The 22251-nt window shown below is 24.3% G+C and overlaps 2 protein-coding genes across 2 annotated transcripts; both read right to left on the bottom strand.

Moving 5' to 3' along the window:
- Positions 1-95: 95 nt before the first annotated feature.
- LOC124912664 (probable BOI-related E3 ubiquitin-protein ligase 3) lies at positions 96-814 on the bottom strand. Its single transcript, XM_047453310.1, has 3 exons — positions 733-814; positions 551-650; positions 96-469 (listed from the first exon to the last, which is right to left on the bottom strand). Exons 1-3 carry the CDS (start codon positions 807-809, stop codon positions 185-187), a joined length of 462 nt encoding a protein of 153 aa, XP_047309266.1. The 5' UTR covers positions 810-814; the 3' UTR covers positions 96-184.
- Positions 815-8895: 8081 nt separating this feature from the next.
- On the bottom strand, positions 8896-10029 carry LOC124912707 (BOI-related E3 ubiquitin-protein ligase 1-like). Its single transcript, XM_047453358.1, has 3 exons — positions 9974-10029; positions 9558-9885; positions 8896-9462 (listed from the first exon to the last, which is right to left on the bottom strand). Exons 1-3 carry the CDS (start codon positions 10027-10029, stop codon positions 8896-8898), a joined length of 951 nt encoding a protein of 316 aa, XP_047309314.1.
- Positions 10030-22251: the final 12222 nt, after the last annotated feature.

The raw sequence follows: 22251 nt of genomic DNA, 5'->3' as shown, positions 1-22251 counted from the left end.
GGCAATAACAATACTGACGCTTCTCTCTCTCCACAATGCCTACACTTGTACTTTTCCAAAACGCCACCGCCACCTCCTCCGCCGCCGTAACCGTTCTTATCCAAATCGCCATCGCCATAACCGTCCTTATCATCATCATCATGATTATCGTCGTAACAACACGATGCAACTTCCTCAGCCGCCGTCAACCGCTCGCCGGAAATACTCGCCAGAGTCTCCGACTCTCCGCCAAGCTTCTACGCAGAGAAATGGCCGCAGCTTCGTTCGTAAGCGCTAAATCTCTCAACGATTGATTCTCGAAGCATAGAATCTTCAGTTTATCTTCAAGGAACAAAGTGTTTCTTCCGATTCTCTTGATTTCCTCTTCTTTATCGTGCATTTTTCTACAAATTCCTTCACGAACTGCAGATATTAACATCCTTGTTTGTTGAATTCTACGGCCTTCGATTTCGATTCTCAACCTTCTTGCCTAAGATTGATTCACAAAGGCCAATAATACTATATAAGAACTGCATTTCGAAGAGAAACGGAAAAAGGAGATCGATCATACATGTTGGACGATTATGCTGTCAATCTCGATCTGCTGTTGTTTAATCATTAAAGAGATTTGTTCTGATGAATCATCTGTAAGTAGATCTCTTGAACGTTTTCTAACACCGGAGAATAGATCATAGTTAGTTAGAGATGAGAAAAACAGAGAAATCAAAGCAGCAAGGAAAGAGAGGATCGTACATGCCGGTGCCGGTGCCGGTGCCGGCGAGGAACTGTGGATTTAAGAAGCCAACTGGAGGAGGAGCATCTACCGCCATGGATGAAAAGCTTGAACAAATGAGAATGGTATGTAATAATATATATATATACATATAAATAAATGAAATATAATATTTTATAATAATAATAATAATAAAATTAAATATTTTCCGAATTAGGACAATTTAGGAACTTGACTCACACTTTCTTTCTTTGGGCGGTCATTTACACGTGTGAAGATTAAACTTTCCTTAGCGGTTACTTAATTTATTATTTATATTAAGGGGTAAAATTGAAATGTTTTGGTTTGCACATTTATTTTATTATATTATTAATAATTTATTTTATATATTTTTTTAATTTTTTTAAAATAGTATGAAAATAATATATATTATTATATAATGCCCAAATTATAAATTAATAAATACATTTTTTTTTATAATTTACACAATTTATTTTAAACCATATATTTTATTTTATTTTGAAAATATATAAATATTTTTTTTATATATAATATATTATTATTTAATTAAAATATCATGATATTTAATAATAATAATAATAAATTAAATAGATGTGTGGAGACTAAACTCTTCTAATATAATAATCATTTAACTTATTTTATATAATTTTTACCGTAAAAAACTGTTACCATGTTATTACTATAAAATATAAATAATTTATTATACAGTCTAAATAAAAATAATAGTACAGATTTTAAGTTAAATTCTTATTCAAAATATTTTAATTAAGGTATTAGGATATGATTCTATAAGTTAGGTTAGTTTTAAAAAATAAAAAATAAAAATATATCATAATATTGAAGCTCAAATAGAAACCATAATTACCCAACAAAACTTCCCAAAGTATATTAAAGATGTTAGGCAAAATCTAAATGAAATTAGACTTGAAAGATATTTATATATATATATATATATATATATATATATATATATATATATATATATATATATATATATATATATATATATATATATATATACTTATAAAAGGCAAACATGACATTTCTTAAATATATTATATATCCCAATTCCCATCTTAGCTTTCAAACCAATCTAATCCTTAAATACTTTTTGAATTTTGAGTCACACACAAAAAAAAGTCTATTCAATACTATATGCTTTTTTATTGTTGTTTTCTCAATAAAAAAACTTCCATTTGCATGAAAGGTCATATTATTGTTTATATTTCCTTTTGTATCTTTGACATTTGTGGAAAAACATGAACTTCTCTCATATTCAATATTGATACCTGGTGTAGTTTGTAGGTTTATTATAATATTATTTGTATTTAAATTTTATAAAATGAAAATAAAAATATTTATATATTTTAACTAATGAATTCAGTGCTTAGATGATTGAAAAATGTGTTGTATATAGATAGAAACCATTTGTATTTTTTAATATAAATTCATATATATATATATATATATATATATATATATATATATATATATATATATATATATATATATATATATATATATATATATATATATATATATAATTAATTGCATCACTTAAGGATGTCAATGGAACGGTTCAGGGAATGTATTTATTATCATCTCCATTTTTATTTTTGGGATTTTTTTAATACCATCCTCGTTCCATTCGGTTTCGAAAATCCCCGCGAGACACTAATATAATATATATTGTAATATATTAAAATTTTATATTATTATAAAGAAATAAACTTATCATGCTTATAAAATATAATAAAAATATAAATATATTAGTGATTTAATATATTTAATTATGTTTATAGTGTTCGGTTTATAATCGGGTCGGGACGGGGACACAAATACCATCCCCGTTCGATTTCGGGGAAAACTCGTTCCAAACAGAACAATTCGTTTTGATTTTCACGGAGCGGTTTTAATTTGACATCGTTAGTATCACTCCAAACCATACATTCAATTTGATGATCTAATTGACTGGTTATGTATTAAATTTTGATTGTTTCTAGCTTGGGTTCTAGAGTGATGATGCATGAACCATTTAAGAGAAGGTGATTTTTTCTTTATTATTTTAACATTAACCTATTATATATCTGTAATTTTTCTTAAAAATATATAGTCCTCTCATACTACCTATAGTATCTATTACATCAGAACAATTCTACTGTGACAGTTGAATTACAAAAATAGGATTATGTAAATGTATTAAAAGTACTTAGTTATTATAGTATAGGATTATGTAAATGTATTAAAAGTACTTAGTTATTATAGTTTTCCATTTTTCACATTTACATTAATGTCGAAATTTTGGATACGTAATGAGTGTCATTGCCATATTTTATTATTAATCTACCTTAAATTTATAACATTTATTGCAACATTGTTTGGCAGAATAAATCAAAATGAAGATTAACAAAATTTATTTTATAGTTTTTTTTGGCTAAAAGCCATGACATTATTATAGATTTATGAAAATGAAAAGTTACAAAATAAAAAATAAGCCAGATATGGTGTACATGTATATCTTGAGTTAAAATATTAACTGAATGTGAGTTGATCCAACTCATTTACAAAATTAATTTAACAAAAAAAATTATATTTATTTATTTAAAATAGTTATAATATTAGAGTTCACATAGAGTCTTACCCAATATCTAACTAGTTCTATGAGAAGAAGATCTATTTTATCGGAGATAGTAGTAAGTCTAGACATCTATTTTTTTCCCTTAAATTTGAAAATGAAATAATTGATTTTTAATTAATTAGATTTGAATTTTCTAAACATTAAAAATCTGTAAAATAAAAAAATTGGGATAAACACACATATTGAGAAGGGATATCAACACACAATATATTTTTTTTAAATAACATTTTTAAAAAATTGAGATGGGTAGACCAATGAATAAGTACTAAGCTCTTATTTGGATTGAATTGGAAAGAATGGTGGTGGATAATTTTAAGGATGTGATAATTATTTTAGATAAAAGATCGGGTATTGATATATATAAATAAAATAAAAAATAAAAATTTAAAATAAAGAGTACTTTAATATTTTGGTTAATAAAATTAGTGATGTAATTGATTATAAGTAATGGATTGAAAAATTAATTTTGTAAAAATTAAATAAAAAAATATAAGGAGAAACAAGCCAAAATTAATGTAAATTCAATTTTTTTTTAAATTTCTCTCAACTTCTCATTTACCCACCTTTTTTTTTTTCACAACTTTATCTTTAAATTGAGTTATGTTTATGAAAAATAGAAAAATAGATTTAGTTGGTACAATGATATGATCTATATATTTATGAATAAAATTATGAGTTAATTCTATGTGGAATTAAAAATATTTTTTTTTCAATTTTTTTACCTTTCCAGTTTATTTCTTGTGGGTCATTCTTCTCCCAATTCTAGAATATTCAAATAACTGTTGAACTGATCTAATATATGTATGATATATCAATTTCGTGGTAAATGTGATCACCCATAATTTTAGCCATACCTTTAAATTTTAGCATCAAATCCCTTGTATTTTCACACCCTAATTAATAGTATAACTGTGACAAAAAGATTAAAAATAGGCCTATTGCATCATTTATGTATTTATCAACATAATTTATTTGTTAATCATAATTATGTTTATTTAATTAAAAAACTTAAAATCTAGAATTAAAGTTTTGAGTAAAATAAATCATTCTATCAATTTATTTATATTAATGGTTGTATCCATACAATTATATATTTTTCTCGTTATTTCATGAATATTCATTTTTTTTTCCCAAAGTTATTTTATATATTATCATTTTTTAATCTTATTTCAAAATTATACTTATTAAGATATATATTTGATTTTAATTTGTATATATAACTTTAAATTTATAAGCTTGTTATATTCTCTTATAATTGATATTTTATTTAATTAAATAAACATATATTATATAATTTCTTATTGTTCAATATTTTTAAAATTTTACAAATTACAAATTATATTTGAGAATTTCAATCAATATATACACTTAATTTTATATATTATTTAACTTTTTTTATAACTATTACTATAAATAATAAATCAATATATAACTAGAGGTTAGACATAGGCATGACAAATTTTCGGTTTCCGAGGACCCAAATTGGACCGGACCGGAAGTTGTCCCGAAAAATTAGGTCCATGTTTGATCCGAACTTGACCGGTTCCGACCTGATGGGTACCCGACTGGACCCGACTTTTAGATTAGAAGTTCAGAATTTTTATTTTTTTTTAATTTATCTAGTTTTTTTTTATCCAATTAATAATTTAATATTAATTTTATAAAAAATAAGTGTTTTTGTTAATTATAGAAGAGAAGATTACATTTAGAAACTAAACTTAAACTTAGTGCAACACATATTCATACATTCAGATTGTTTCTCATTCTGATTTGGATACAAAATAGGAAGTGTTTTCAAATAAATCCTAACCACAACTAGATTAAAAACAAGGCCACATAATAATTCTTAGATCATTTAACAAACATCATCCTATTCTTTATGTAGAGCAAGATAAAAATAAATTATCTGTAATACAATCAACTTGTTTCATTTCTAAAGTCATATTTAGGAAACAAGCCAATCTTTAGAACAATTGACAATCAACTCTCTAGGAAGAGGTTCAAACTACTTCTTTGGCGGCGGACGGAGGAACTAGATGAGACAGCCAAAGTTTAGAAGAGGGAAGTAGATCAAATTTATTTTCAATTTGGTTCTAGACTCGGTTTACTCATTGGGTACCCGAACCGATCGATTCTGCCCCGATTTCGGCTTGGAACCAAAAATCAAATAAACTACCCGAACTGATCGGTAAAAGAGTAAATAACATGAGCACTAAACGATAGGCACGACAGACACAATATAGAAAATGACGACACGATCAAATTAAAGTTACTTTTCATTTAAAAATATATATATTTAAAAATATATATTTATAAGTATATTATATAAATATAAGTGTGCACATTAGTAAATTTTGAATGATTATGTTGTCAATAGGGATTTGAAAACATTTGTTCTAATAAATTATCTGAAACCATATATTATCAAATTTATAATCAACAAGTCATTATTTTGCAATAGATAATAAATTATATGTGGTTCTGTTTCGGGATTTCAATGTTGTCTCATTCATGAAAAAGTTTGTAGAGATAATTCATTTATATAAAAATGGGTGATATTTATTTATACTAGACTAAAAAATTTATACATTCTCTAAATGAGCAACAAATATCATAATTAAAATAATATTTTAATTTAACTAAATTTATAAAAATAAATAATTTGAAATACAATATTTATAATATGTCATTTTAAATATTTTAATAAATTTTTATATATATTATTTTGAATTTTTTAAAATATTTATAAGTCGGTATAAAAAAATTTAAAATTGATGAAATTTAAAATTTATAAAATATATATAAGCTGAATATTTTTAATATTGTTAATATATATAATTATTGTTAAAAGTGTATATATTAAATAATTATTTATAAGTGATTTAGTACATGCTAAAAATTAATATTACATTTTTGAAATTTGTTTTTGATAAATATAATATTTTGTTTTTTTTAGAATGGTGCATGAAATATTCTAAAATTGAGAATTTAATTCACAAGCAGGTGAAAGATTAAATTTTTCTTAAGTTGTACAATTACTTATGCTTTTAGGGAAGAGTTGGACCTGAACTTACTAATTTAAGGGTTACTTAAATTTATTATTTATATTAATACGAATATATTAAATGTTTTATGTTTGTATATTAAAATCTGTATAATTAAACCATTGATTTAATTTTATATTTTTCAAAGTTTAAAAATAGTTTGTTTGATAAAAGTTTATATAAGATTGATTTAATCAATTTCATTAGTTTATAAAAAATATTTCTAAACAATACAAATATATGTAAAATTAATTTAGTTTAGAAAATATAAATTATATTATTATTATTATTATTTGTATATTTGAAGAGTTATTATATTTGATTGATTGAAAAACTTAACTTTTAATATATATATATATATATATTAATTATTAGATTGTTATAATTAAATATTAATAGCTTTTAAATTTTAATTATTATATGTTGGTTTAGTGGTTCGAACATCTAGTTCTGTTCAACTATTTAAAGAATTTTGGCACAATTATTCTAGTCCATTATATTCTTAATTTTCAGTTTATCTATTTATTTATTTATTTTTTCAAAAACTAATTTTTTATTTTAAACTATTTAATAATATATTCGATTTTTTTTTTGAAAAATTAAATAAAATATTTTTTGTAATTATTATATAATTTCAAAAAATAATTTTATTATTATAAATAAGATGTAACATTTGTATGTCATTATATGAGTATATATACTCTTAATTTAAGACACGTGAGATAAAACATTTTACAAAAAAAAAGGTGTGAAAATTATTATAGTCAGTGAACATGAGGTAAATTGCAGATATAATTGGTTTCTTAATACATATATTTCAAATATGAATATAAAGTATAATAAAATTATCCAACAAAAGTTATTTTACCAAATTTTTGGGTGCTTTGATTTTATGTGGTTAATGTCACAAGTGAAAATTAAGATGGTATTGATTATAGAGTTAAATTTATTGGTATATAATTAAGGCTTTAAATATAATATGTCAAAATATTTATTTTATATATTATATATATATATATATATATATATATATATATATATATATATATATATATAATATATATATATATATATGTGAGTACTGAATATATAATTAAATTTAAAAATTAATATTTAATTATTATATATATAATAAGACAAAATAAACTTATTAGAATATATATTTGATTTTTGTTTTTGTATTATTTTAAATTTATAATTTTTGTTATATTTTGTTTTATTTGATATTTTATTTTATTTAATATTTTATTTTTTTAAATGAATTTAATTAATTAGTTTATAAATTATATTTTGAGATTAAAACATTATATATACTTAATTTTGTATATAATTTAAATTTAAAAAATATTTATATCTGGTAATTAAAAAACAAGGCCACATAATGATTCTTAAATCATTTAGCAAACATAATCATATTCTTTATGTAGAGCAAGATGTTAGTATAATTAAATAAAAAAATCAAACAAATACACCTATTAAATATATATATATATATATATATATATAATAGTTTATTTTGTAAGTTTATAAATAAATTAAACGAAATTAATACTCTCGATATAATAAGTGTTAATTTTATTTTGTTATATTTTAAAATTATTTGGGTTTTCTTAGCCCATGGGCTCTGAAGTTAAAGTAAGTTCGATATATAAATATCGGATACAATGATGCAATTGGACCGAAGTCGATAGTGATACATAATATATTGTTAGTATAGGCACTAATGCTTAATAGACTAGGGTTGTAATGTTTTTAAGCTAATTAATCATATTAACAAAAGAATATATGTAAATAAATTGAATGTGAGATTGTAAGGATGAGAACAAAGAGTGAAGAATTGAGAAATTTTGTGAATATATGGTAGGTGGTAATGAGATTTCAAACCCTAAATATATCTACATATTGATTTGTGAATTATTTTAGACTTTATAACATACATGAGACTTTATTATTATTTAGATATGGTTATATATTTGTCATAGAAGCTTAACCTAGTGTCATAAATGGTATTAAAAATGAGTATAAATATTTGAAAAATAAAATTTCTCCCTCAGATTAAATTTTAATTACACCGGTCACCGTTCTTTTAAAAATATATTAATTTATAACAATTCACCATTATACTATAAAGAAAACAAATTCCACCTAGGCACTTCCGGATCAGCTTGGTGTAGCAAGATCACATATATTATAAATTATTGTTTTGATAATAAGGTAGATAACTATTTTAAAATGTAATAATAAAAAAAAATTAAACAACAAACAAGTCACATATTGTATCATTAATAAAATTGGGTGAAATTGGCTAAGTCAATAAAAATTATTGAATAAAAATATTAAAAAAACAATTGATCCTAACAATAAAATTCAATTTCTTCCAACCACATTAACACGGATTGTTGCGTCAATGTTAGTTTCACACGCAGGACAAGTGCGACACATATTGTTACCACAAGATGAGCATAGACTAACAATAAAATTCAATTTCTTCCAACCACATTGACACGGATTGTTGCGTCAATGTTAGTTTCACACGCAGGACAAGTGCGACGCATATTGTTACCACAAGATGAGCATAGACAAAGATGCTTACACGGTAGCAGCAACACAGACGCCTCCATCTCACCGCATGCCTTACATTTGTATTTCTCCGGCACAAAACCGTCATGACCGCAACCGTTACCACCCTCGGTCTCACCGGCTAACTCTACAATATGATAATTGCTATCACATTGGGATTCCACCTCCTCAGCATTAACTACAGCCAACATACGCTCATTCGAATTATAATAATCTAGAAGTTGATCCAATTTCCCTTGTATAGAATTGGCATTCGCTTCGCTAGTCATCGCTGAATTCATCAACGATTTGTTATCCTCCGTTAATTTTTGTATTTTTTGTTCAAGGAACCATATGTCCCTTCCTTTTCTCCAGATCTCGTCGCTTTGTTCTTTCATTTTCCCCAAATATCCTTCACTAAGCGAAGCTAACAGTTGCTTTGTCTGCTGAGCATGACGCCCCAAGAGGTCCATTTTCAATTTCTTCACCTGAAAATCACAAATCCAAATAAATGTAATTAAATAAACCATGCGCGTTAATAATAATATGATTAATTAGATTAATATGATTTACGCGTACATACATGTTCATTAATTAAGGAGTCGGTTTCCATTTGTTGTTGTCGAATCAACAACGAGATTTTATCTCCGACAGTTGGAGGTAAATCCGCAAAACAATAATTACCCGATTGATCAAAAGAAAGACCCCTGGTACGTTTTCTATTAAACTGGTCGGTTAGGTTGTTCTGGACTCCCATCGGCATGTTGTTCTGGACTCCCATCGGCATGTTGTTTTGGACTCCCATCGGCATCGACATAGCCTGAGACATCATAGCTTCAACAACCGGGATTCCAGAAAAATGTTGAGATCCAAATAGTTCCTCACATCCTTGGTCGCCATTTCCAAGCCGGCTTCACAAATACAAACAAAAATATTGGAAAAAACGAAAAAATTGAGAGTAGAAAAAAAGATAAAGAAAACGCCGGAAAAAACGAGGACCTGCTGCCTGCGAGTTGCGAATTGAAGAGCCCCGGGAGATGACCATCAATAGTCATGGTTAAATTATTTCTTACAATCTTACACAACAACAACACAAATACAATTGTGTGTATAAAAATATATGGTCTATATATATATATATATATTTTAAGATTAAGATGGGGAGATTAATAATAATAATAAATGTGTTGTGATAAGGATAGATATTTAGGTATCTATATATATGAACAAAGAGGATTTTGATTAATTATAGCAATAAATTCATGCAGCTATCAGTGACAGGTTTTTTCTTTTTTTTATACAGAATGATATCTAATCTAAATATAGATTTTGACCATTTGTAGAGAAAAATAACTTTTTCTTCTTTTTTATTGTAAAGATTTACTATATTATATTTTAGTCAAATATTATTAAATTTAAATTTGTCTATAGGTATGCCAGTAAGTTTGTTTGATAAAAAAAAAGTTTCTCTTTTTCAAAATAATAATAAGAATATAAAATTTAGTGGAGATTAAAAATCTACTTATCATAATATAAATATAAATTAATTTTATTAAAATGTGAGAAAATAAAATTAATTAAGATAATAATAATAACTCTCAACGGTTTGCTTTTTAATTTTTAAATTAATATAGTGAAAATCTGAGTAATGATTATCAAAATTTTATGTTTTTCTTTTTTTTTTCTTTTTCTTTTGATGAGGGTGATATATTACTCTACTTTAATGTTTTATTTTATTAAAATAAAACTTTAGTAGGTTGAAAATGCCTTCTTTATTTCATGCTGACGTTTTATTATGATTTTAATATAAAAAACTTCAAAATTTACATAATAATAATAATAAAAAAATATAATATAACTTTAGGTAATATTTTTTTAAAATGTTCAAATAATATAATATTAATAGAACGCGGTTTAAGTTTAACTATACAAATAATACTAAATAAATTATGGGAAATACCACCGTCACAACAAATAAATTCGAAGAATAATTAATAATAAAAAAATAACAATAAACAAATTTACATGATAATTATTAATTAATATTTAACTTCTTCCTTATTTTATAAAACTTAATTTCCACCAAATTTATTTTTTATTTACTCAATAAGGACAAAAATCTATGCACAAATTTTTCTTGTGACCCACACAATCAAGTATTTGAAAGAAAAAGTACATATGATTTTGTAATGACTAATTAATTGTGATAATCTTGTAATTAGTGAAGAAAATTAATTATTATTTTTAGATAGTAAAATTTAATCCTTTAAATATTATATTAGGATTACTGTATCTCTTGCAATATTAACTTTTTACTTTATGTAATATTATTATTTTATTACTTTTATGTAATATTATTATTGGGTGGCTTATAATTATTACATACTAATTAATTAAGGTAAATCCCATTTGATTTCAAAATGTTGGTGGTATAATATTACACTTTGGCCATTGCATTTGTTTGACTTGGTAATTTGATTGCCTTTGGAAATATGTTAAGGATTGGTAATTTGATAATGTATAATTTAATTTGATTTTTTTTCAAAGGAAAATTAAACCAACCCCTTTCAATTATGATTAGTATTCTATTGGAAAAAACATAAATAAATTTGTAAAATGTTAATATATTTTTACATAGCCAAAAAATGGTAACATTTTAAATTGGTAATTTTCAAGGGATTTTTTTGGGAATAATATATTATATTTTTCCTACACTATGGATTTCAGTAATCTAAAATACTTATTTGAAAATGAATTTTTAATTATAGCTAGACTTACACACACACACAAAATTGTAACTTAATTTTTTGTACACTTTTAAGATAATATATTATATTATATGACATCATGAGATGAATTTTAGCAATCCATCAAAATTCAATTTTGTAAGAAACTTAAAAAAAATTCAATTAGAGTTTTTTATTATTAATCATCATTTAATTTTTTTTTTAAATTATAATATCTAACATCATGTTTTCACTTTAACTTTAAAATTTTTAGTGAAAATAGAACTTATTAATTTTAATATCTTAAACAATATTATTTTTATTTGACTTATAATAATAATTAACACTTTTTAAATTAAAAGGAAATGAATTCTTAATTTTCAATTTTATTATTTGTACATGAGAAATATAATTTAATAATTTTGTGAAAACTAAAAATGATTTATTTTAAAAAATAGCAATAAAATTTTAATTCAATTCCATATATTGTTTTATAAAATAAGAATTTTAATTTCAAATATAATTATATACATTAAAAAATAACCTTACAAATTCTGACATGTACTTATTTTAGATTGCTAAAATCCATGAGTGTGACATAAAATATATCTACCTTTAAAAATGATTATTTTTTTAAATTAAAAAATTGTAAATAAAGAAAAACTTTCTGAGATATATATTTAAAAAGGATTATGGACATATATTAAAATTTGAAAATAATTTAATAACTTGTTCATGAAATTATTTGAATAAACTGTTAAGGATATTAAGAAAGTTGTGTTTTTCACATTAATCCTAATCTTAATAAAAAGTTGATCACTTTTTATAATAAAAAAATATTAAAAATATTATATAAGAAAATAATACAAAGATATTTCTTAATGGTAATAGACTTTAATATTATTTATAATATTTAAATAAAGGTAAGAAATAATGTTCTTATTAAAATAATCCTACACTAATATTATATTTATCTGGGTTTTGAGGGATTGTCCATTTATTTTACAAATGCATGCATTTTTATTTTATTTTATATAAAAGTATAGGCTTAATTAACCAAATTTTGAAAGGGACTTTATTGTGTAGAAGAAATTATAATGACTTATCCCATCATGATATCTGAAATAAGAATTTAATTTGTAACGTTTATTTTTTTATTATTATAATATTTATTTTGACAAAATCCTTTTTTTATTTGAATTATTCTAATATATTATATAAATATAATGAATAAAATATAAAAATATACATATATTAATTTTCTAAAAAGTACTAAGCTATTTTTTTTGGTTCACATTTTTGTAAAATAACAAAAATAATTTGATGAAAAAATATAATAAAAACAAGTACAAATTATAAATGTCATTAACTACAATAAAAAAATACTTTAAAAAAATTCATACTAAAATATCAAACCACCCAAGAAACCTCAAATCATAACTCTAATGTAGAGGGAATGCACTTAAATGATTATTTAAAAAATATATATATAATAAATAGTTTGGTTTTGATACATTTAGTTAAAGGCCAAATTAATAAGGCAAATCAAAGAAGTTAATCCTATATTAGGTTATAACCAAGATGGATGAAACATCTATTTTGAGTCACAAAAAAGGTTATTAATTTATAACATTATATATTAGACTTTTATTTTCAAGAAATGTTACTAGACTTATATGGAAAGAAACCTGCCTAATAAAATTAAAGTTTTGGATTTCATTCCTAAATTGAAATCGATACCAAATAATCTGATTTTTTTAGTGAAAAATAATTTGTTTGCACAACAGATGTTTTATTTTAAAAAATAAATATTTCAGTTTCAATTTTTAAAACGCTCTAATTTAAAAGGAGTTATACTTGGCATTCTCAAAAATAAATTTTGGTCACTTTGATTGCAGACCATCATTATTGTGAGGATATTAATAATTTCTTAAATTAATAAAAACAAATCAAACTTTGTGTCAAAGCAATTTGATGGAAATAAATGTCTTAAGAAGTAAATCTAGGCCTAAAAATGATAATCATTTAAAACTAAATCACTTAACTTTTTAATTCAAAAGCAAAAACAATGTGCGTGGTTATTATTGAGTTATTATTGACCGAATTAATGTAGTTTACTTAAAGACAATACTTAATCAGTTATAACATGATGAGAGTTAACATCCTATTTGATAATTCAAAAAAAGAAGAAGTTAATATCCTATTTGATTACACTTATACATAAAATCCAGAAGAAAAAAAACTACATTTGATAAAATAAAAACTATATATTATAATTCAGTAATAATTTTATTTTCTAATGAACTAGGATCTTATTCCAGCATATTTTATTTGGTAAGTAATTAGATTATATGTAAACCAGTTCAAACATTAAGCCTATTGATAAACATTAACCAGTTAATGGATTGAAGTATGGGTTAGTTGATCTAGTGTTGTGCGGAAACAATTTTCATTTCATTGTAGGCGACACGGTCTTATGTGGTCCGTTGATTGAAGTCTATATGCTCATTCGATGGCCGCGTGGTCCGTTGAATGAAGTCTCCTGTGGTCGCGTGCGTGGTCCGTTGAATGAAGTCTGTATGCTCATCTGATGGGCGCGTGGTTTGCTGCAACCGATTCTTTTATTTTCGGTTGTCCTTCGACAATTTTTCAGCCTTGTAATTGGTTTGAAATTGATTTTTTTTCAATCCTTTTGACTTTATTTTTAACCTACAAAATACACAAAATATGTAACATAAATATTTATTTTGTCTATTTATTATTATTATTATTTTTTATATTTTGGGACTTTATAAATATTTAACTTGGGATTTAAATAATAATATTTATCTAAAATTATTTATTTAATTTATTTGAGTCTTTAAAATTAATTTGAGATAAAATGAATACCACATCTATCTTAAATTATTTTATTTTACTTTTCTTGTCATTTGTTTTAATTAATTGAGATTTAATTATTATAAAATTAATCCAATTAATTGTTTAATCTTGGTTTGGCATTGGTTTTAATTACTTGAATTTATTTATTCAAAAATAATTATTTTAAAATTTATAAATTTAGTAGGTAAAATTTGAGTATTTACATAATGCCCTTCTCGAATCGAGTTTAATTATATTTTCATGTCAAATTTACAGTAATGCTATTAGGGTGATAAAAAGATAGAAATTGGGAGTAGTGGATGCTAGTGTGGTGTTGTTGTATTGATGTTTTTTCGAGCATTCATCTATGATTATTAATATCATTGTAGTTATCCTGACAATGATTAGTTCTTTACCAAAGGTTGTTTTGATTTTTGATCCGGTTTACAGATCTTAACAAAGTATCTTATGTTAGAGTATAGGATGATGGTACATGAATGACCATAAATATTGTTGAGAAATAAACTTTTATTTTGATTAGACGTGAATATCAACAAATTATTTGTATCAAAATCAATTGTTAGAACTATCGATCAATAATATTAGGTTAATGATTGTTGGGATGATCATATACAAATGGTCATAGTTAGTGTCAATAGACAAGATATAATTGAATGTCAAAGTTGACATGTTGGAATTATTTCCAATGTTTGGGTACATATATTATTTAATAATTGTACATTAATTGTTATCATAATAAAGATTAAAGCTCAAATAAAGTGATCTATTAAAGTATAAAGATTATAGGTTTATTTAGACATCTATAATAAATAGGGGGACATATTTGTGTAGAAGCAGAAATATCATTTATTATTTCGTTGACGGGTCGAATAATAAATGGGTATGTTAGGGTTAGTCCCCAACCCATATAGATAGCCTACCTAATTTGTTTCTGTTCATCTCTCAAGAACACTCAAGAAGGCTATCGATATAGGGTTGGAAAACTTAAACCCTCACTCATATCAGACATTAGGATCCAGGTCTAGATTCAGAACAAGAAGATCCAAGAATAAGAGATGATCCAAAATCAAGAGAATATATTCAAAATCAAGAGAAGATCAAGAGGAAGAGAATAACGACTTAATGGACCGTTCTTCATTCAAGATCCAGGTACGTTTCCGCAATTATAGTTTATCTCAATTTATCGATATAAAGTATTTATATTATAAACTTAAGAATTAAAGATTTAAATTAAAGATTCTAACAAGTGGTATCAGAGCCTCTTTATATCGATTTATTGAGATTTAAGTCTATAAGAATTTTTTAAGGATATGAGCAAACATTTTTTTTTATATGTTATTGATTTAATTTGGCTAGAACTGATAATGATAGAATGGATTAATGAATAGTAATAACAATATTTAATGTATATATATATTGATCTAAATTTTTGGATTATATTAAAATAAAGAAAAAATATCAAGTATCTAAATAATTTTACATATTCATTCAGATGAACATATTTTGTTTAAAGATTATATGATTAAAGAATAGATCAGAAGTTAAAATAAAGAACTTAAGCATTTGTTTGTTTTAAAAAAATCGGGGTAATATTAACGATAATAAAGTAAAATGAATCAATATTTTAATATTAATTAATATATTTTATATATATATATTGATCTTCAGTTATATATATTCAGAATTATTTATAAATTTAAAAATTCATAATAATTATGATTTTTATCAAGTTTATAAATTATAGATTAAGGAATTTAATGTTTTAAAAATAATAATTAATTATTATTTTTATTAATTAAGTAATTAAATATATATATTGAAGAATTAATTAGGGAATTTAATGTTTTAAGAATAATAATTAATTATTATTATTATTATTAATTAAGGAATTAGTTATATATTGAGGAATTATGGGACAGTTCAAATTCTAATTGAGTTTTTTTTTATATAATTTAATTAAGATATTAATTATTTATAAATATGTTTAAGAATAACTTTGGTATAGAAACGAATTATTATTAATAAAAAATAATAATAAGGAATTATATATATAATTATTACTAAGGAGATTTGATAATAATAAGGAATTATATATATAATTATTACTAGGGTGATTTGAAGAGTTATATATAATTAAGAAATTAAGATATGAATATTTAATTAAGGAATTCAGTTTTAAAATAATAATTAATTATTATAATTATTTAAGGAATTCGGATTTTTTTTAATTAATAATAATTAATTATGACTAATTATTAATTAAGGAATTAAAATAATAATAATTATTATTTTAATTAGTTAAATATTAAATAAATGCTAATATATTAATACATTCATATAAAATTAAGAATAAAGTTAAAATAAAATAAAGTAAATTAAGAAATTTAATATATATATATATATATATATATATATATATATATATTGATTTGAGAATTATGTAAAGAAAAATATACATGTTTATATTTATCTTAATTTATAATTTAATTAAGATATTTATTATTTATGTTATTCAGAATAAAGAAAGAAAATATTAAGTAATATTATTTTTATTATTAATAATAATAATTTATAATTAAAGAATAAATAAAAATAACAAAAACTCTTTGTTATATTTATCAATAATTATGGAAATAAATTATGATATATCAATTAATATAATAATTGATAAATTTAGAAATTTAGAATTATTTATATCTTTTATATTATATTTGGATGAATAATCAATCCTATTATATTACACATTATATACATATTTCAGGGAAGGACAACGGACAGATTTAGTCCTCTATCCTTTCCATTAATTGATTCGTCTTTTTCCTCGTACTATTATTTTACTTCTTTCTGCCTGAACTTACAAGTTGACCTAGAAGTAAAAGTAATGATCCTGCTCAACTATCAGTCCATATGTATATATTGGGTGGATGGATATTAAGAAATGTTTGAGGAATTAGTAAAATCACAATTATTTGTTTTGTGTTGTAAGCATATGAAATTTATGCGATTTTGATACATAAAACAATATTCAAATTTTGGGTATTAATAACACATTCAAAATTTGGTACAATTTTAGGCCCACTTAAATTTGTAATTATGCGGTTGTTAATCAGCCCAAAAGAAGATTATAATTAGTCGGATTGCAAATTTAAATAATGTAGAAATTATTAATTTATAAAACATATTTGTTTTATAAATTAAGACGGTTGTGTTTGTAACTAAGCCATTATTAATCGGACAAAAGGAAGTTTAATAATTGGTCGAGTTACACACTTTAAAGTATGTACATAAGTTATTAATTTATTAAATCAATTAATTGAAACAACATCCTACCAAAGTAGGCTCTCTTGTGTAGATTAATATATTTTATAAATTAAGAAGGTAATGTGTATGTAATTCATGCGGTTATTTAATCGGCCCAAAAGAATATAAATAATTGGTCAGAATAACATTATGCACATGTGGTAATAAATATGTAACAATTATTCGGTGTGCCATGTGAATAACTGGACTATCCAAAGATAACCAATTGTTTGACATGACTTATTGTTAACATTTGATTACTACAAAAGAGTACCGTTTGCAAGTTAATATTTAATAATCAAAAACTAAATATTAATGTTGCGTTTGGTATCTTATGATGAGACGTACCATTATTTTGAATTTATGTGATTATTAAAATTTTGTGAGTATGGTTGTTCATTTGTTTTGTTATCTAATTAAGTTAACAGTTCTGTTTATACGGATTTTTCTTGTCAACATCTTAAGTTCATTTTATATGATGAAGATTTTAAGGTGTATCTATAATTTGTTGTTTTTTTTAAGAATTATATCTAAAAGGGTTAAAATTGCTAAGGTTATTATTAGAATAAAGATTTCATAAAAAAATACGCCATATGTTTTATTTTGTTTCAAAATTAAATGCATTAAAGTTAGAGTTACACTAATGTATTCTCATGCATCTAATTTGGATTTTCTTATTCACACTTAAGTTAATTGATGTGAATTGCAGTTGCCTAAAATAAGACTTAGTCTCTATATGAACTCACGTCATATTGTGTGTAAGAAAATAATAGATTGAAACAAAAATAACATAAATAATGTTCACTTAGCAAATAACTTAAAATATAATAAAAAAATGAAGTTATAAGAATTGCAGATGTTGGACCTAAAAGAAAATTACTAAAGAAAGTGGTGCATAAAAGAATACATATTACAATTTTTTTTTTGTTATAAGAGTAATTTAACTTCGGTATTTATACACATTTGATGGAAACTTCAGTATTACTAAAGTAAATGTGTTAATGTACGATTGAGTTAATTGTCAAAAATCAATTGATGGTGAAAGAAACATCGGCGTGGGCATTGACAATTCATATTAAAGATGAAGAAATAAAGAACTACTTCAGATACTCTTTATTTAGAAACAAACATTTAGGGCATATCACCATATTAAAATAATTATAATAATAATTTATTTGGAGAGAATAATTAAAGAACTACAACTTATATACAGAATAAGTTTCAACTAAAACAACTAATAAATTCTTTTGGGGTTGTCCTGTTAAGGTTAAGCCATATAGGCTTAAAGAAAAAAATTGGACTAAAGAATTGTTAAATGTTAATTATTGGATATTTTAAAAAGTCTAAAGAAAAATTTTAGTCTCATAAGTATTTCAAGATTAGCTTTGAAAATGAATAAATACAAAAGACTCCTTAAATAAGAGTCTAATGTATGCTCAAGATTATATGAATCAAGAAATTAAGTATATTTATGATGTTGGACAAATACTTGAAGGATCCTGGTTTGGATCATTAAGAAAGCAACCAAACAAGTAATGTGACATTTTAAGAACAAAACATTACATACTCATATAGTGAAATCGAATCAGATAGAGATCATTTGGTATATTGATTCGAATTTTGTTGGATACTAAAACAGTCGGAAATCCGTGCCACATAATTTTAGTTTAATTATTAGTTTAAAGAATTAATTCTTGTAATAGTGTTAAGTAGACACTCAAATTATTTCAAGTTGATGACAGAATTTATTAGGTGTTTTGTGGAATCCAATTAAAGAACTTGACAGTAAAGTTTTGTCACGGGGTTGCAAATTATGAATGATATAGAAAGACCACTAAAGATATTACGTGACAATAATTTGCAGTTCCTTTACTTTAAGAGTAATATGAGTTCCATTAAGTCGAACTATTTGGAAAATAATGAATTCAGAATGTTTACTTATCTATTAGGCATATTTGGACAAACTCTAAAATTACGGATCAGTTCTCTAAGTATTTGCTATCCAAGGTATTTCATGAACATATTGTTCATATGGATATTGCATATTTAGATGATATACAGTTTTAGTGGGAGTTTGTATTGTGATGTTTGTATGGATATAATTTGGAATTTATGTGCACATTAAAGAATCAGTTTCTAAAGAAATTAAAGATTTAGTTTTAAAGAAATCAAGATTATAAAGTTATTCAGATTGATCTCTATAAGGAATAAAGGAGGACCAGTTGGTATTAAACATGTTAAAGATCACACTACATATTAATCCACACTACACACCCATGTTTAATCTATGTCATTTGATTGTATTGACATATGTGACTATTGAGGGTTTAGTTACGAATTAATGTAACAAAAACCACTTTAATCCTATGTTGTTATAATTGATGGACGAGATTGATATAGATGTATTTGGAAATAATAACAATAGTTTGAGCTCTTAAGGTTATAATATACAAGTGAAGAAAATATTATATGACCCAAGTGGGAGATTGTTGGAATTATTTCCAATATTTGGGTACATATATTATTTAATAATTGTATATTAGTTGTTATCATAATAAAGATTAAAGCCCAAATAAAGTGATCTATTAAAGTATAAAGGTTATGGGCTTATTTAGACATCTATAATAAATATGGGGACATATTTGTGTAGAAGTATAAATATCATTTATTATTTCGTTGATGGGCCGAATAATAAATGAGTATATTAGGGCTAGGTCCCCAACCCATATAGATAGCCTACCTAATTTGTTTCTCTAATCAGACAATAATGTTTATGTTCATCTCTCAAGAACACTCAAGAAGGCTATCGATATAGGGTTAGAAGACTTAAACCCCCACTCATATCAGACATTACGATCTAGGTCTAGATTCAGAACAAGAAGATCCAAGAACAAGAGATGATCCAAAATCAAGAGAATATTCAAAATTAAGAGAAGATCAAGAAGAAGAGAATAACGACTTAATGGACCGTTCTTCATTCAAGATCTAGGTACGTTTCCGCAATTACAGTTTATCTCAAATTATCAATATAGAGTATTTATATTATAGACTTAATGATTAAAGATTTAAATTAAAGATTCTAACATGACAAACTTATTCACGTGAGTTACTAACACGTAGTGTTTAAAACGATCACGTGTAAATGATCATAGTACTATCCATATATATGTTTATTTGAACGTGAAAGTTGACAAACTTGTTCACGTGAGTTACTAGCAAGTAACATAAAGGGCGATCATGTATAAATGATCATGTGAGTTACTAACACGTAATGTTTAAAACGATCATGTGTAAATGATCGTAGTTGTAACATCTATGACTCTTAAATTACTTAGACCGGGTGAGGAATGTTTTAAAACGTTAACATACATGAACAGAAAACGGTAACATATGCGGAAAAGTTATATATATTCAAGTGGTACTACAAAAATTCGGTCCTTTAAACAAGACACAGTCCTTTAAAACAAGACACGGTCCTTTACTACAAAATTATTTAAGATACGGTCCATTATTACAAAAACTATGGTCTTTAAGTACCAGACCCTAAAAATTACTTTATCTTCATTTGTTCCTCCTCCCACACACACACCTCCCCTATACCTTGTCCACTCTCTAAGCCTCCCTTCATTATGTCAATCAGAAATCTATTGATGTGTACCTACACCATACAAGCATAGTGAGTCTAAACACCCATCAAACAATTTAAAAGAGTATAGAAAAGACATGTAAAAACTTCTTTGTATTGATGTACTGACATATAAAACAAATTATCATAGTGATGGAATATAAACATCTTGAGCACATATTGACCCTTTATATTTTAGAGTTGATCCTGAAAGTTAGGAGTCCGGTTTGAGCACATATTTGGAAGAGCACTCTTCAGAGTCTATCCCTAAAGTCCACAACCTAGTTAGACACTTTTCTGTGTGGGTAGGATCTTCCAGAGCTCATCCTTGAAGTCCAGTCCCAATAGATCCCAACATATAAGTTTGGAATCAAACTACCAGAGCTCAACCTGGCTAGCCTTCTTCCCATATCCTTCAAGTCCATATATCAGTGTTCACAAAAATATATCATACCTTTGAAAGCAAATTATACCTTTGAAAACAAATTATACCTTTAAAAACAGATTATACTTTGGAAACAGATTATACTTTGTAAAAACAGATTATATAAAACTAGTGTAGGTTTCTAAAGATGGGTTGAGAAAAGAGCTTGCCTTAGATGATCTTGCTAAAGTTGTATGATCTTGCTAAAGATGTTATGATCTTGCTCCTAAAGTATGCCTTCTGTTTTCTTAGTAAAGAGGAAGAGGAAAAAGATAAAATGAATGAATGGGTGTAGTATATATAGGAATTCTAAGGTCAGTTG

The sequence above is a fragment of the Impatiens glandulifera genome, chromosome 8 (genome assembly GCF_907164915.1).
Source record: "Impatiens glandulifera chromosome 8, dImpGla2.1, whole genome shotgun sequence".
NCBI lineage: Eukaryota > Viridiplantae > Streptophyta > Magnoliopsida > Ericales > Balsaminaceae > Impatiens > Impatiens glandulifera.
This window is presented reverse-complemented; position numbering and strand designations above follow the sequence as displayed.

Coding starts and splice junctions, on each gene's coding strand:
- LOC124912707 (XM_047453358.1), bottom strand. CDS start 10,029: ATGACTATTGATGGTCATCTCCCGGGGCTCTTCAATTCGCAACTCGCA. Junction 9,886..9,973: donor TCGCAACTCGCAGGCAGCAG/GTCCTCGTTTTT, acceptor GTATTTGTGAAG/CCGGCTTGGAAATGGCGACC. Junction 9,463..9,557: donor ACTCCTTAATTAATGAACAT/GTATGTACGCGT, acceptor TGTGATTTTCAG/GTGAAGAAATTGAAAATGGA.
- LOC124912664 (XM_047453310.1), bottom strand. CDS start 809: ATGGCGGTAGATGCTCCTCCTCCAGTTGGCTTCTTAAATCCACAGTTC. Junction 651..732: donor ACCGGCACCGGCACCGGCAT/GTACGATCCTCT, acceptor CTCCGGTGTTAG/AAAACGTTCAAGAGATCTAC. Junction 470..550: donor ACAGCATAATCGTCCAACAT/GTATGATCGATC, acceptor AATCAATCTTAG/GCAAGAAGGTTGAGAATCGA.